The 14470-nt window shown below is 39.1% G+C and overlaps 4 protein-coding genes across 4 annotated transcripts; 2 read left to right on the top strand and 2 right to left on the bottom strand.

Annotated features, from left to right (window-relative positions):
* Nucleotides 1-1543: 1543 nt before the first annotated feature.
* LOTGIDRAFT_171473 (hypothetical protein) lies at nucleotides 1544-6608 on the top strand (the record flags this gene model as incomplete). Its single annotated transcript, XM_009047670.1, has 14 exons — nucleotides 1544-1606; nucleotides 1956-2166; nucleotides 2409-2579; nucleotides 2848-3003; nucleotides 3239-3361; nucleotides 3553-3738; nucleotides 3985-4181; nucleotides 4349-4520; nucleotides 4710-4892; nucleotides 5118-5279; nucleotides 5393-5783; nucleotides 5984-6007; nucleotides 6287-6330; nucleotides 6571-6608. The coding sequence occupies 14 exons, from the start codon at nucleotides 1544-1546 to the stop codon at nucleotides 6606-6608; spliced, it is 2121 nt and encodes a 706-aa protein (XP_009045918.1).
* Nucleotides 6609-6852: 244 nt separating this feature from the next.
* On the bottom strand, nucleotides 6853-8196 carry LOTGIDRAFT_171472 (hypothetical protein; the record flags this gene model as incomplete). Its single annotated transcript, XM_009047669.1, has 1 exon — nucleotides 6853-8196. The coding sequence occupies one exon, from the start codon at nucleotides 8194-8196 to the stop codon at nucleotides 6853-6855; it is 1344 nt and encodes a 447-aa protein (XP_009045917.1).
* A 431-nt stretch (nucleotides 8197-8627) lies between these two features.
* On the bottom strand, nucleotides 8628-11491 carry LOTGIDRAFT_237694 (hypothetical protein). The gene is made up of 6 exons (XM_009047668.1): nucleotides 11332-11491; nucleotides 10895-11110; nucleotides 10356-10532; nucleotides 10013-10151; nucleotides 9638-9816; nucleotides 8628-9390 (listed from the first exon to the last, which is right to left on the bottom strand). Exons 1-6 carry the CDS (start codon nucleotides 11467-11469, stop codon nucleotides 9292-9294), a joined length of 948 nt encoding a protein of 315 aa, XP_009045916.1. The 5' UTR covers nucleotides 11470-11491; the 3' UTR covers nucleotides 8628-9291.
* Nucleotides 11492-11540: 49 nt separating this feature from the next.
* On the top strand, nucleotides 11541-14423 carry LOTGIDRAFT_237692 (hypothetical protein). Its single transcript, XM_009047667.1, has 4 exons — nucleotides 11541-11784; nucleotides 11895-12081; nucleotides 12262-12381; nucleotides 12628-14423. Exons 1-4 carry the CDS (start codon nucleotides 11546-11548, stop codon nucleotides 12739-12741), a joined length of 660 nt encoding a protein of 219 aa, XP_009045915.1. The 5' UTR covers nucleotides 11541-11545; the 3' UTR covers nucleotides 12742-14423.
* The last annotated feature ends 47 nt before the right edge of the window (nucleotides 14424-14470 follow it).

Here is a 14470-nt window from a genome sequence, read left to right as displayed (position 1 = left end):
TGGGGGGGGGGGGGGGGTTATGGTCACATTTCGGTTTTATTGAAAATTTGATTAAATGTCACTTAAAACATGAGCCATAAGTCACCTAATTGTACCATGAAATCAAACGTTGATATCAAAACAATTTTATTGACTGGCTCTGAAAGGGTTAATGGACTACAAATAAACTTTACCCTTTAATTGTCAACAGATAATGCACTCTATTGGTTTTTTTAATGCATCTATTGTATCGTTTATGTGTTTAACCCTTTTGTTGGCGATCGGTGTCTTGGCGTGATGTCACTGATAAATGACGTAATGTGTGACGTATGGTCAGTGAAGTGTCATTAATCATTAAGGGGCGTGGTTTATTGACAAATAAAATGGCATTAAAAAATATTAGCCTCCAGCTAGAAATGGGTTTTATATTTCTTTAAGCCAAGAGTTCGTTGGTTTGAAAATATTATCACTAGGATCACCCCATGAGTTGAGGCTGATGAGGACATCCCCAACGATTTCCATGCAGACGACACCCCTGTCTACGTCATGGCACCAAGAGTCACGTGATCCCGAGTGTTCCAACACTAGCAAGCAGACGGTGTCTCATGGGTCACCCTGCGCTGTTGTCGTTTAGGCATTCACAAAAGAGGCGTAAATAAAGCTCATTGTTGCAGGCCTTAACTATACTGAATGTATGGTAATTGTCCAGGGCTACCATCTACACTAACAAATATGCAGTAATACAAAGAACAAATGACATACATTGTATAAAAGTAACAATTCCATTCACGTCTTTCAATAGACACCATCTTCGACATACACAAATACGTATTTATTCATCACAATGTGGCTAAACGTTAGCGTTGAAAGCATACCTTTGAATTGTGTGAATGCGCAAAGGGAGACAATCTACGGAACACAAAAGAAAGCCACCAACAAAGTATAAATATATATAAGTAATATAGGCATACGTCGTAGTTGATTGATTAAAATTGAAAGAAATATTTAAAATTTGGTGATTTAAATAATTTAAGGTAAGGTTTCTGTTTGTCATAATTGTTAGAAATTTTGAGTCGTCATATTGACCAGTTTGTGAGATCGGATCCAAAAAGAGTATCTCTAAAGTAGGGTCCCAAGTCGTACAAGGTATTCATTAACTCTGGTGTAACGAGTTCAAGACATAAGAAAATGGCGGACAAAACAACCGATAGAATAACAAATGACGAGTGAAAACCACAAAATGGAGAAATTGTGAAGAAGTAGTTGATGAAGAAGAAGACACTGATCCCTCCAACATAGTGGAAATAGCTCGTAAAGATAATCCAAAGAGGGATTAGTTTAAGCACACAACTTTAGTATACCCTGTTATTCAGGAGAGAACCCGACATGCGTCTGCTTTTCGTATGTTAATTCACCCACTGGGTTTTCAATTTCACATCATGTTTAAGATCTAGGATGTGGTTACTTCCCTCAAATGTTTCTGATTTTTGTTGAAGGTTTAAGGTAGAAGACTGAAGGGCAACATGTAAGAAAAGATAAGAAATATGAATCCAGCTGATCAGTTATGAAGTTCTTTTTTCTCCCACTGCTGATTCTGGTGTCAAGAGTTGTCCTCCACGAAGCTGCGGTAAGCCAGATTCAAAAGTTGAGAACAAGTCTCTTAATTAAACCGAATGTCGCAATAGCCTGCTACCGTGAAGATGCCCCAACTCTAGATCTAGCTCCTAAAGACCTGGTAGTCCTGAATCTTACTCGAGGAGATCTAAGTTTCACCAGAGACTCTAAATCTTGCTTCTAAAGATCTTGGTTTCACTACCGTAGCTCTGTATCTTACTCTTATCTTAATCTAAGTTACACCAGAGCAGTAAGTGACTCTAAGGGAAATCAGGAATCTATGAAAGAACCGTGGAATCTAAATCTTGCTTCAGAAGGTTAAAGATGTTCCAGAAGAACAAATGCTTCTCCCTCTTTTTCAGCTAAGTCTTATACTCGATGATGTTCAAGCAACAATCCAAGAAGACGCTCGAGTGCTGAAACAAGTCTTTCAATTCCTCATAGAAGGCGACACTTCTGAATTTGGAAATAACATCGTCTGCTACGTCCAGCACGTGAAACCGCAACCCAATACGGATCCTTTGATTGGTCCATTCAGAGCAAGATTATTCGGCAATAACAATAACAATAACAGTAAGTAGGCCTTCAACAAGAGCTCGACCTTCACCCACTTACCTTTAGGCACACACAATCAAATAGGGTACCTAGGGGGTAAATTACCATTTGATTCTAATCCCTGTAAGCTACAGCTTGTTTCAGAAGCCTCAATAATGGCTTTTCACTGACTTAGCAAAATTTCCCTTAATGCACACTGCATAACGTTGACAGGTGCAGAAAAGTAGGACGTAAAACTCCATTTAATTTCTGTTTATTAGGTGTGGTTTACGATCCGGATAGCGGTTTCCCACTAAATACCTTGATACAGACGTTCTACCAAATACGATTGTGCTGCTATAGCGCTAATCAAGGGGTAACCCCCGACCCACCGACCTGCAGAGCCCTGTTTATAACTGTCACTCAAAATATACCACCATTAATATCCGGAGGTAAGAGCTGTTACTGTCCTATCGTATATTACGGTTAAATACCAATATCGATGGCTTCATAAGCGATATCTGCTTTTCAAAACCAAAGATTTAGAAAGAAAATACTGCTCGGCTTGTTGGTCCGACTCTAGTTGACAGATATCCACTAAAAACGCCCCCCGATACTAGCAGGGGTACTGCTCCGGGTTGAAGCAGGTACTATCGGAATCCCTGTTGGGAAGTCCACATATAAAACCTTAACATTTTATCAATCAATTGTATATTGTAGTCTCCGAAATAACAGTAGCCGGAGACGCTGATATTAACGAAATTCTAACCACGTACATGGTGACAGATCAGTTAGACCAGGACAGCCTCTCTCTAAGTTTGTCGTCCACGCCTAAAGACGCTGCCTCCTTCTTTAATATAGATTACAAAATAACAGGTAAGCGTAGCATGGGGTAGCCTAGAAAGGTAAAAGTCTAAGATGAACATAGCGTAAGGTAGCTTCCATTTAGCTTAGCTTCCATTTAGCCGAAGAAGGTAACAGGCTAAGACGTACCAAATTTTCGTTTGCATAACAAATAATGCATCATCGAACGAATGAACACATCCTCTTTCGGGAATCATTTGCATTTTGCTTGTTTGACATATTCAAAATCTTAATTATTGGATTTCAGGGACGGCAGACCTGTCACTAGCGGTAAATGGCCAGCAGATTCCGTATGGACAGTTGACACTGTTCATCAACGCCACTGATGGGAAAGACAGCTTCGTTAAAGCTGTACAGGTAACAATAGCAGGTAAGACGCTGATGACGTTACTGAAGATGTGTTGTCCATAACCTTGCTCTCGAAGAAAATGATTGTATGTGTTAGACAATATGAAAATGGCAAGACATCCAATAAGCAGTGATAACTTTACCACCCCCTCTTCAAATTAAAACCCCGACCTCTCCCCACCCCACTCTCATATTCAAGATCCTTCGTTCCAGATTTCAACAGCCGTCCAAATATAAGGGAGTTACCACAGAACATTACCTTGCCAGAAGACACACCGAAAGAAACTACAATTGCTCTGCTCAATTTCGAAGATGTGGATGGATTTACCGCCAGGATCGAACCCAAGTGCACCGTCAACCCAAGAGACGAAAGCTTCAAGTTTGTCTACGATGTCAACAGTAAGTGTTGGGGCATTGTCTTCTTTTTTTCTCTTCGGAAGATAGTTAATGTCTGAGAAAAAAGGTTGGAGAGGATGACCAGTAAGTTACACAGGATCGGAGAAGTAGGATGAAGATTAATATACTTGAAGCTGCTACCAATGTTTCGCTAATATGTTGTTTGGATTACGGGGCTCGTTTTGCGTTTCGGATCGTCAGTAGCCTACTTGGTATATTTATTTAAAGGAATATGTTTGTCCATTTCAGGAAGATCCATAAAATTGACGAACGTCACAGATTTTCCCTTGGACTTTGAAACCAACAATTTCTACAACATCACTTGTGTTATTTCCGATGGGTTTTTGGACTCCGCTGGAGAGCATCTGCTTATATTCGTTCAAAACGTTAACGAACCACCAGTTTTTCAGAAGACTGCACAGAGTTGCCAACTGTCCGAATCTCAGGTATGGACAAGGATTACATTTCAAACCGGCGATGGCCATTTCAGTCAACGAACGTTCAAGAGGGATGTTGTTAGACCCTGAAGTGGCTATATTGAAAATGAAAGATAATAAAAAAACTGAACGAAAGTTTGGTCTTAATTTAATTAGCCTGATTATTATCTTTTCAGGCCGGCGGATCATTTTGTGACGTCAGTTTCCGGGCTACCGATCCAGATAATGACGCAGTCGTGCTGAGTTTAGCGGGAAATTTCAGTGAAAAGTTCGCCCTAACGGATAACAACAGGCGTCTAACGTTTGCTGTAGACTACGACCTGGAAGCTGTAGGCTCTCCCACCTCTGGTACGTAGAATGTTTTGGGCCATGGATTTCTTTTCTCCCTTAAAACAAGTAACACTTGAAGTCTCTCAAGAACGTTGGCAGGCCTAATATATCTTCCGAGCAACTTCGCATTGAACAAAACTTTTACACAACAACAACACTAATTGAGAAATTAAGACGTAAAACTCGATCTAAATTCATCTATTTCAGTTAAATTAACAGTAGTTGCGACGGATCCACTCGGAGCGACTGGAACTACCCTGATAAACGTGGCTATAGCAGACGTGAACGACAACGATCCGGTCTTCACCACCGAGATGACCATTATACCGATAGAATATGTCACATCTCGAGGTGTCATCGGGGCCTTGACTGCCACTGATAGGGATCTCGGTAAGGCACCTCTCCGTTGTATGCTGTAGGGGTAAGGACGAAGGGAAATAGTTGTTGAAGATCTTGGACAGTTCTGTCCTGCCATTGTTGCAGGCATTGTAATACCACCGATGACGCATTGTGGTCGTGTCATAGTTGCAGACGAAGATTCGATTTATGCAGAGGGGTGAGGTTAAAGGGTGTCATTTCTTTCATTTATCAGAAACATCATCTTGTTTCTTCCAGGTACGAATGGTGATCTTGAATTCTCTTTGATCAGCATCTCTCCACCAGATGCCGCCACCCATTTCCGGCTTTTTCAAAATGGCGAGATTCACTACCTTAGTCAGTTCCCTGATACTTTGGCAGGCACCACTGCTCTTGTAGTAGCTCAAGCTACAGATAAAGGTAAGCCATGATGTTTGTTCTTTAAAATGACTACATGCCACAGCCTCCTAAATATGCCACTGAACGTGCACGCACAATCTGCATCATCTTTAACGCTTTACGGACTTTTTCAGGTACTCCGAGCAGAAGCGCTACGTCCACTATAGCTTTAGCCTTTGGTACGACTACGACCTCTACGACCACTACAGCCAGTACGACAACGCAAACGACGACAACGACTACTACAACTACGACGGTCGCACCAACTCCTGCTCCGTTTGACTTCTGGTCACGACCGGAAAACATTGCAATGTTTACAATACTCATGTTGCTGCTGTTGCTTCTACTGTTGGCATTGCTATGGCTATGTTTGAGGCTGTGTCTGGGTAGTCTAGGGAGGCTAGGAGGAGGAGGAGCACAGCCTGGGGTCTGTGCTTCCTGTTTTGGACAATGTTGTAGGCCTGGTGCTTGTAGCGGATTTGTGGAATCTTGTCGGGATTGTGATTGTGATTGCGACTGTTGTAGGTGAGTGGAATGATTTGAAAATTGTATGCTGGGGGAGGGAGAGGGGACGGGGGAGTGGACACTTCTGTCATAGTGCCTGAGGAAACGCAAATATTCGTATCTGGAGAGACCAAATGAATTGAAAAGGGATGGAATAGAGCTTCTTAGATTAACCGTTTAAAAGTTTGTCACTATAGATTTATCATTTTATTTGCTTTCAGACCACCCAGGAGAATACAGCCACAGTAAGTTTTCTTCTATATTCAGTAACATGGCTGACCCCTACCCCTTCTCAATTATGAATTCTGAGTTATTTTACATATGGGCAGATGTGCCTGTGAGCCCCCTTGACAATACCGGGCTCCTACTCATTCTCTTCACAACGAATGAATCACAGAAACGCCATTGTCTATGGTCCCCTTGCGGGCTCCTACTCATTCCCCTCACAACAGAAACGCCATTGTCTAAGGACCTGCAGAATGGTGCCAAGGACTATATTCATATGATATTCTTTTTTATTTCAGAATTGTGACGTCTTTAGATTACGATGAAGATTTTTGGAATCGAAGTAAGTTGAAAATGGAATTTCTACTTCATTAGTTTATACTAGAGAATGCCACGAATAAGTCACCCCTAGTATTTCGGTTGACTAAGCTGTAAATGGGTACAGAACAGGCCTATTCCAGTTAACCCTGCTGTAATCTGCCCCTTAATTTCCAGTCGCCCAAGCTGTGACTGAGTACGGGTAACCCTTTAAATCTCCAATATGTCTTTCCAATGTACTGATATTCTTTTTACTCTGTTGCAGGGGAACATTACGAAAGTGGAAATCCGTATAAGACCTAATAGAAATGCAATGGTGGATGGGTTACAGGGGTAGATAATAAGCTAGAGCTGGAGCTTTAATATCCAGACCACAACGGATGTTTCGGGGCTGGGGGTGCGTTATAAACTTTTAAAAATAGTGAACGACTTGACTCGTGAAATATATCTATTTTTGTTGTCAGTTTATTTTAACTATACTTGTACATTTGTAAATAATTTTTAAACGAAATTTGAACATTCTTGTTTTTGTTGTAACTTCTTTTAATCAGTCATATTTATGGAAAAGATTTCTGAACCACATCTTTCTATAAATAGTAGGTTTTGTTCTCCTCGACCGCCATCTTCCTTCCAAATCTGGTACATGGTCAGATCCGGACGATTCGGTGTTGATATTTTTTAAATACTTTTCAAACATCTTCTGCTCCGCCATAGTATCCTCGAGCTTTCTCCTTTTTGCTCGTTCTTTACTATAAGTCGATTTGCCAAACGTGCGATCCCTTGCACTCTTCAAGAACCTATTTTGCTCGGGATCCGGGCGAAATTGTTGACTTTCTCGGCGAAGTACCGGATCCGGCGGCTTTGAGCTAACTCTCTTGCGTTTGGCTTTTACAATTGGGATGTCCACATTGCCGAATAGCTGGTATGGGCGAGGCGATGGTGGTTCTGAAACAAACGTGATTGACTCAACATCTGAAAGGCTGTCCCATTGGAAAGCTTCCGTTGGTCTTGATTTAGATGCCTTTGATGCTCGAAGCTCCTTGCGTTTCTCTATGATGATGCTATGAATGGACTTATTGGCGTCGTCCGACTCCGAACTACTTAATGAGAGCGAAAAATCATCGTGACCATTCTGTGACTTGTTTGGAAACGACGTTTTATTGGCTTCATCCGACTCTGACCTACTTAGTGAGATATCACCAAATAGCTTCTCTGTTATCTTCGACTTGTTCAAAGACGGAAGTTTGTGACTTTCATCCGACTCCGAACTACTTAGAGAGAACGATATATCACCAAACAGCCTCTTAATCTGAACCGAACAAATCTGCGACTTGGAAATGTTCGGAAACGACGTTTTAGTAGTTTCATCCGACTCCGAACTACTTAGTGAGAACGATATATCACCAAGAAGCTCCTTAATCTGATCCGCACTTCTCTGCGACTTAGAAATGTTCGGAAACGACGGTTGGTGTGTTGCATCCGACTCCGAACTACTTGGTGAGAACGATATATCACCAAACAAAGTCTCTCTTATCTGCGACTTGGAAATGTTCGGATACGACGGTTGGCGAGTTTCATCCGATTTTGAACTACTTAGCGTGAACGAAATTTCGCCAAATAGCTCCTCTCTTATCTGCGACTTGGAAATGTTCGAAAACGACGGCTTGGTCGCTTCATCCAAACTACTAATGCCGGAGGAAATATCACCGGAAAAGTTCTTTACCTCGTCGGACTCAGGACGTCTTTTCAAACCTGTTAATTCTTCAGTTTGCGACTTTCCACTTTCTAAATCTGAACTGGAAATGTCTCCGAAAAGTTCCATCATCTTGTTCGATCCAGTTAATCCTTTTGAGATATCCTGAAGCGGCGACTTATTTTCACTTTCCGACATTTTTGGGAGCTAGAAATTTCTTCGAACGGTTTCAAGACACTGTTTCAAAGTCTGATCCCTCAAGCAAGTCTCTTACCGATACTATTAATTTTCAAAAAACTTCAGCCGTAAATATCTGAGTCTGAAAAGGTATGTGATTTGGTTAGAAAACATACAGAAACCACTTACTGTTGTCATTGAAGGGAAGCCACGTGCAATTCCGGACAAGTTCATTTAGTGAAGGGGTTGATAGGTTGGACTACAGTCGAAACGTTTTGAACATACGTTCGTTTTTCTGTCAAATTCAAGAGCTTCAAAAATCTGAATTCGAATAGCTATTAGTTCCCATGTACCACCATATATCCCTTATACCTCTATATGGTCACAAGGAAAGGGGTGTGGTTGATGAATACAAAAAGAGGGGTGGGGCTAAGAAGAATAATAAGCCTTTTAAAATAATCCAAATTAAATAATAAGGAATGATTGGACCAATACAATATACACATGTATATACAAACATTGTGAACAATATACAAACTTTATCAAAATATACACAAATATCAAAGTATACAAACTTTAGTCATATACAAAATATACAACATTAACATACTATACTTTATCACTGTATAAAAACTTTACCACCTTGCATTTTGTACAAAATTAGCCAGACAAATCTGGGCCTTTCCGTTGCTCAGAGTGATATACAGATGGAATATCGACACGTCCAAGGACAGGTAGAGCCAGATTTGTCCAGTCAATACAAAATATATAAACTTTACTGATCATATATACAAACTTTTATACAATATTTACAAAGCTAGAGTAAGGAAGTATAATTCAAAAGAATTATCCATGGAAATATCTTATATAATATATAACAAAGAATGTGATTGGCTGGAATATTGATTCGTGTATGTGTCTGACATGACAGGGACTGTGATTGGGTGATGGATGAATGTTACAAAGACTGTGACTGGCTGATGAAATAATGAAATGAAGTTGGCTTGCTTCATAGAACTGTGTCAATGATTCAAAGCCCCTCATTGGTCAATGATACAATGATACAATGAACGGTCAATGTTACAGAGACTCTGATTGGTCAATGTAATGACATGTTCAGCCAATCATGCTCTCCTCTAGATCTTGTAAATTGTGTAAAACATCTTGAATATGGTCACTGTCAGAAAGATCCACTTCTGTATGAATTTCATTCACCTGGAAAATACAGTTTATTCATTATTGAATGACAGTTGCAGCCAAGGTATAAGACTTATTAGTCGTTCTTGAGCAGGGACCATCAAATCGATAGGCTAAAAAATTCACTGCAATTGAGGTGAACCTTAAGAACTCTCACAAAGACAGTCTGCCAGAGTCCTCCTGCACCCTTCTTAGGCTTGCTTGAAACCAGGGTACGAACGGATGGTGCCCTGCTCTAGAACGACTCTTTCACTTTAATTCATACCTTTAAAAATGGGAGATCGCGGTCATCATGAGCCGAAGGGATATTGTCTGGTATTAAAGGGTTAACCTCCACTGTGACTTTACCATCAGGCAGTACTATTAATAGTAATTTAGACAAGGCATTCTGTAAGGCTCGTTGTTTGGCTATTTTTCTGGCCTTACCATACGCTGTTCCTTTTCCTATAATAAAATAAAAAAAGAAAATAAGTTTTGTTGAGTTCAATACCTGCCAAGAAAATGGTGTTTACGATTTTCTCGTAAATCTAAAACTTGTATGTAAAAGTGGGTACGGTACTAAGAGATATTTTGCTCTGTGCTTATCAATGGGGCAGGATTTCTAACTAAGAGTTAACTATCTCTTGAGTCAAAAACGTACCATCTCCATTCCTGGAGTATTTTTCTTCCCACACTCCAGATCCCTGGCTAGACAGGAAATGACCAGTGATATAGAGCTTGGTGATACAAACAAACTTTACAGTTTCAACTTCCCTATCTACAGATGTACCATTCTCTATCTATAATAGAAATTGTTAAAATGATAAGAGATCAGGGTAACAAATATACATCACAGATTCTATCTCTCTAAGCAATGGCCTATACAAATCATAGTCCACTGTTTTCCAAATATTTGCTTTACCATACATATCCCTTTTTAGAATGAAAATCTGTCATCTGGTTTGTTTCATTGTGATTTTAATTTACACTGGGCTGACACCTACCACATTTTGTTTGTCTTGTTCTGTATTGCTCTCCACATCACTAGTGTATCTTTTTAACAACTGTATTTCATTAGACCAGCCATTAAAGCCGAGATAATAGTTAGCTAACTCTACACACTGGCTTACAGTTAAACATAATGGCTCTTCAGGAACTTTCGTGCGCTTGGCATATGTGATCTAGGATAGACAAGACAAATTATCATTAGCACTTCGAAATAGATAATTCAGACATACTGGAAAATTAAAAATCATTATCTAGGCTTATGTTTTAGCCTGTATAAAACTACAAAACAATGGCAGGTATTCAATATAAACCTACGTCATTGGACAGTAAGATCCTATTTATTTTACATGATACAGAATTAGGTCCAATACACCAAGGTGACATGGTCCTGTTAAACATTCAGCCCATGGGGACAAACATAGATTCTTTATTTCACATGGGTCAGAATAAGGTCCAATACAGAGGACATGGTCCTGTTTAACATTCAGCCCATGGGGACAATACAATGAATGATATGAAAAGAAAATAATAAAACCTTGCAGCATTTTTCTCCAATGAAACATTTTCCAGTCAAGTTTTTTTGAGCTCTAGTGGCTGCTATAGACGAGTAGAATTTAATAAAGGCATAATAAGCAGTAGCATTTTCTGAGTAGCTTAAAACAGCATTCTCTTTCTGTGCCTGATTCTTGGACTTGAACACCTGCACCTCATATAACAAACCAAACTGAGAGAATTTACAGTGGAGTTGATCCTGAAAGACATACATAGTTTCCAATTTCAATCAAAGATCTAGGCTACAATTAGAAATAATGACGCTTCAATAGAAGGTTGATTGGCATGAACAGCAGAAAAAATAAATGGAAACAAATAAAAGAGGTGAGGGAACTGAGGTCTGGGGTGGGGTGAGTTGTTCTTGACAATCTTGTTGCCGTTGGTTAATTTTTTTTATCATTTCTGATCATTTGATCGTACCTCAACATCAATGGCGTCCATGCCACTGACTATATTTGTCATAAAAAGATTCTTTCTGTTACATGTTGGAATGGAGAAATCTATCATCTCGATGCCACTTATAGATATCATTTTCTTTTCCTTTTGTTTGCAATTCATTTTTCCGTTTTCTGAATTTGCCGCCATCTTTATTGTGCAGAATCAAAACAAATCCCACAATTCTTTGTAATCCAAGATGTCAGCGCCCATTGACAAGACTTTCATTCGCGAATATGACAAAAATGACGGGAATGTGTTGAAAATTCATCAATCAGAAATCGGGGACGTTGGTTGTGTTGTGTGGGACGCTGCCCTCGTTCTTTCCAAGTATCTAGAAAAGCAAAACGATGAGAAAAAGTTAGATTTATCGAGAAAAACAGTCATTGAGCTCGGTGCTGGTACAGGAGTTGTGTCCCTTGTGGCTGGTAGTCTTGGGTAATAAGTCTCTTATCATAAGGGTTTACATGGGTCTTTTTCAATACAAAACTATAAAAGTTTAGATGTGAATTAACAACAATTCTGAATATTTTTCTTTTCTATTGCAGTGCCAAAGTAACAATTACAGACCTCCCAGAGTTCTTGCCCTTGATAAGTTTAAATATACAAGAAAATAAGGCGTTATTAACTGGAGAGATCAAAGCAGAAACCTTAATTTGGGGTCAAGTTTCTGATGTGATGAAAAAAACAGAATGGGATTTGATTTTATTGGCTGATTGCATTTATTATGAAGAGGTTTGGATTATTTTCCATATAGGTCTGAGGGTCTGTTGGGAAAGCGTCCAGTCGTTCGATTGGGACAATAAACCGAGGCCCGTGTGCTACAGGCACCCTATCAAGATCAGAGAAATAGGACCCAACACTTCTTTCCATAGAAAAGTAGGATGTAAAACTCCATTTCATGTATTATTTCAGTCTCTGGAGCCTCTAGTGAGAACTATGGTAGAGTTATGTGGCCCTCGGACCACCATTTTGTGTTGCTATGAACAGAGAGATACAGGCAATAAACCTGAACTGGAAAAACAATTTTTTGAGGTGAGAGACTGATCTAATTATCCAACTCATAGCATGGCAATGAATCGATAACATTGTCATGAAAGCACAGGTACAGGACATATAGGCTTATAACAAAATTGAGTGTTTATAACGACTGAGGAACTAGACAGTCACATTTGTAGGGTTAATTACAAGAGAGATCAAGCAGTTCTTATAATTTGATGTTTCCATCAGGGTTATGTTATCAGAAGAACAATCCTTTAGCTTAGCCCTTTTTCATTGCAGCTAGTGAGAAAGAATTTTGAAGTCAGTAAAATACCACTGGAAGATCAAGACAATGAAATGTCCAGTGCTGACATTCATATACTATTGTTTACACAGAGAATAGTTCACAGCTGACCTGACCTTGTATTCTCAAAAAGATCTTAGTGCTAGGATGTCCTAGAAGCATGGTCCGCCGTTAGTTTTGAACATTCATTCCATGGGACCACTAATTACGACACAATAAGACTTAGCCACCTTTCTTGTGTCACAGAAGTTTGTGAATCCAGCGATTTAATTGGATTGTACATTAGTTAATACAGCCAATCATAGTTCCTGATTACATGCCCAGCCAAATTATTTATTGACTTTCTGTCAAGAGCTGCTCTCATTGGCTGTATTAGCTAATGTACAGTCCAATCAAATGGCTGGAGATGTTTCTAATATTGACCAAACCCGACTGGGAAAGCAGAGCTATGTGATTTCAGCCTTTGTCCCTATTGTCTAGCTAGGATAAAAACTCTAAATGAAGTAAACACATCCAGGTATATTTATTATGTTGAAATTGAAATGTTTATAATGTACAATATATTATTTTAGTAATAAACCTAACAAATACTGTAAGCTTCTTTTAGTTGGGTAGGGCCAGTAGTGTCTCCTTGGTGTTGGTTGCTCAATGGATGAGTTCTGAAAGATCTGGATTCACTCCGCGTGTGCCGAAACAAATAGTAGGCGTAGACAGAATTCAAAATGGTGGAAAAAGAAATTGATGGGAAAAATTTCAATGTGAGATATCCACTTCCGTATCGTTTGATTTGACGGAACCTGTTAAGAACTCTCCATCGAGCGCCACCCTTGTGACACCCTTTCTTTTCTTTTTTATGTGGGAAATCAGGCTTGATCATGGATCAACTGGTAGAAATGTTCCCAAATATGTGTGTAATAATATCTTTGTTTTCTATTCCTGATGGCTTGCTTTCTCAACAACATTTAGCAATTTTAATGGCGTTCGCTCAACGTAATCTACAAAACATAACTAAAGAAAAACAATAACAAAATTAAAAGGTATAGTTCAACAGCACTTTAAATACAGGTGGTCATTTACCATAAATATCTTAACTGGAGCGATAGCTTAGTCAGGATAGTTCTGGTTAAGGACAGGAATAATAACAAGAAGGTAGCACTAACTAGTCTATGATGAATGGGGCATAAAGGTAAAGGAGGGGGTTAACTGAACTCTGAGATATACGAACTACTATTTGGACCAAGTCATACGAAAATTATCTTTACTCAAATTTACATTGAAAAAAAGCCACACATACGACAATATAAATTGGTGATTTTTTTACTAACAGGGCTATCTTTTTTACCCAGTAAATGTTATGTAGGTTAGCACCTTTAAATATCTATGTTCTACCCTTGGGCCCTGTTTCTTCAAAATAATTACCATTGTAATCATAAGAGTGGCAAAGACTAAGTCCGTACGTAATATATTTTGAGAAACAGGGTCTCTGTTCAATGAAACTTGTTGATATATATTTAATTACATTTATATATAAATACAATTCTACTAAATTCAATCTCATATTTCACATAATACTATTAACAATCTAACACAGAGCACGCACTCTTCACTTGAGCTCTCATATCTTTAACCTTATTGTATAAACCACAGGCCATCTCAACAACAATTTTTTATGGTTCCCTAACAGATTCACGATGTCAAAAAATTGAGATAAAATTACCAGCGCATTGAAATTCCCTACTTAATTTGAATATGAAATCAGGACTTAAAATCTCGAATCAGAAGGTAGACAATGGTTCTAATCTTAGACCCAAAAAAAGATTTGCCTATTCTTTCAATTCT

Source organism: Lottia gigantea (assembly GCF_000327385.1).
Source record: "Lottia gigantea unplaced genomic scaffold LOTGIsca_115, whole genome shotgun sequence".
Lineage (NCBI taxonomy): Eukaryota > Metazoa > Mollusca > Gastropoda > Lottiidae > Lottia > Lottia gigantea.
This window is presented reverse-complemented; position numbering and strand designations above follow the sequence as displayed.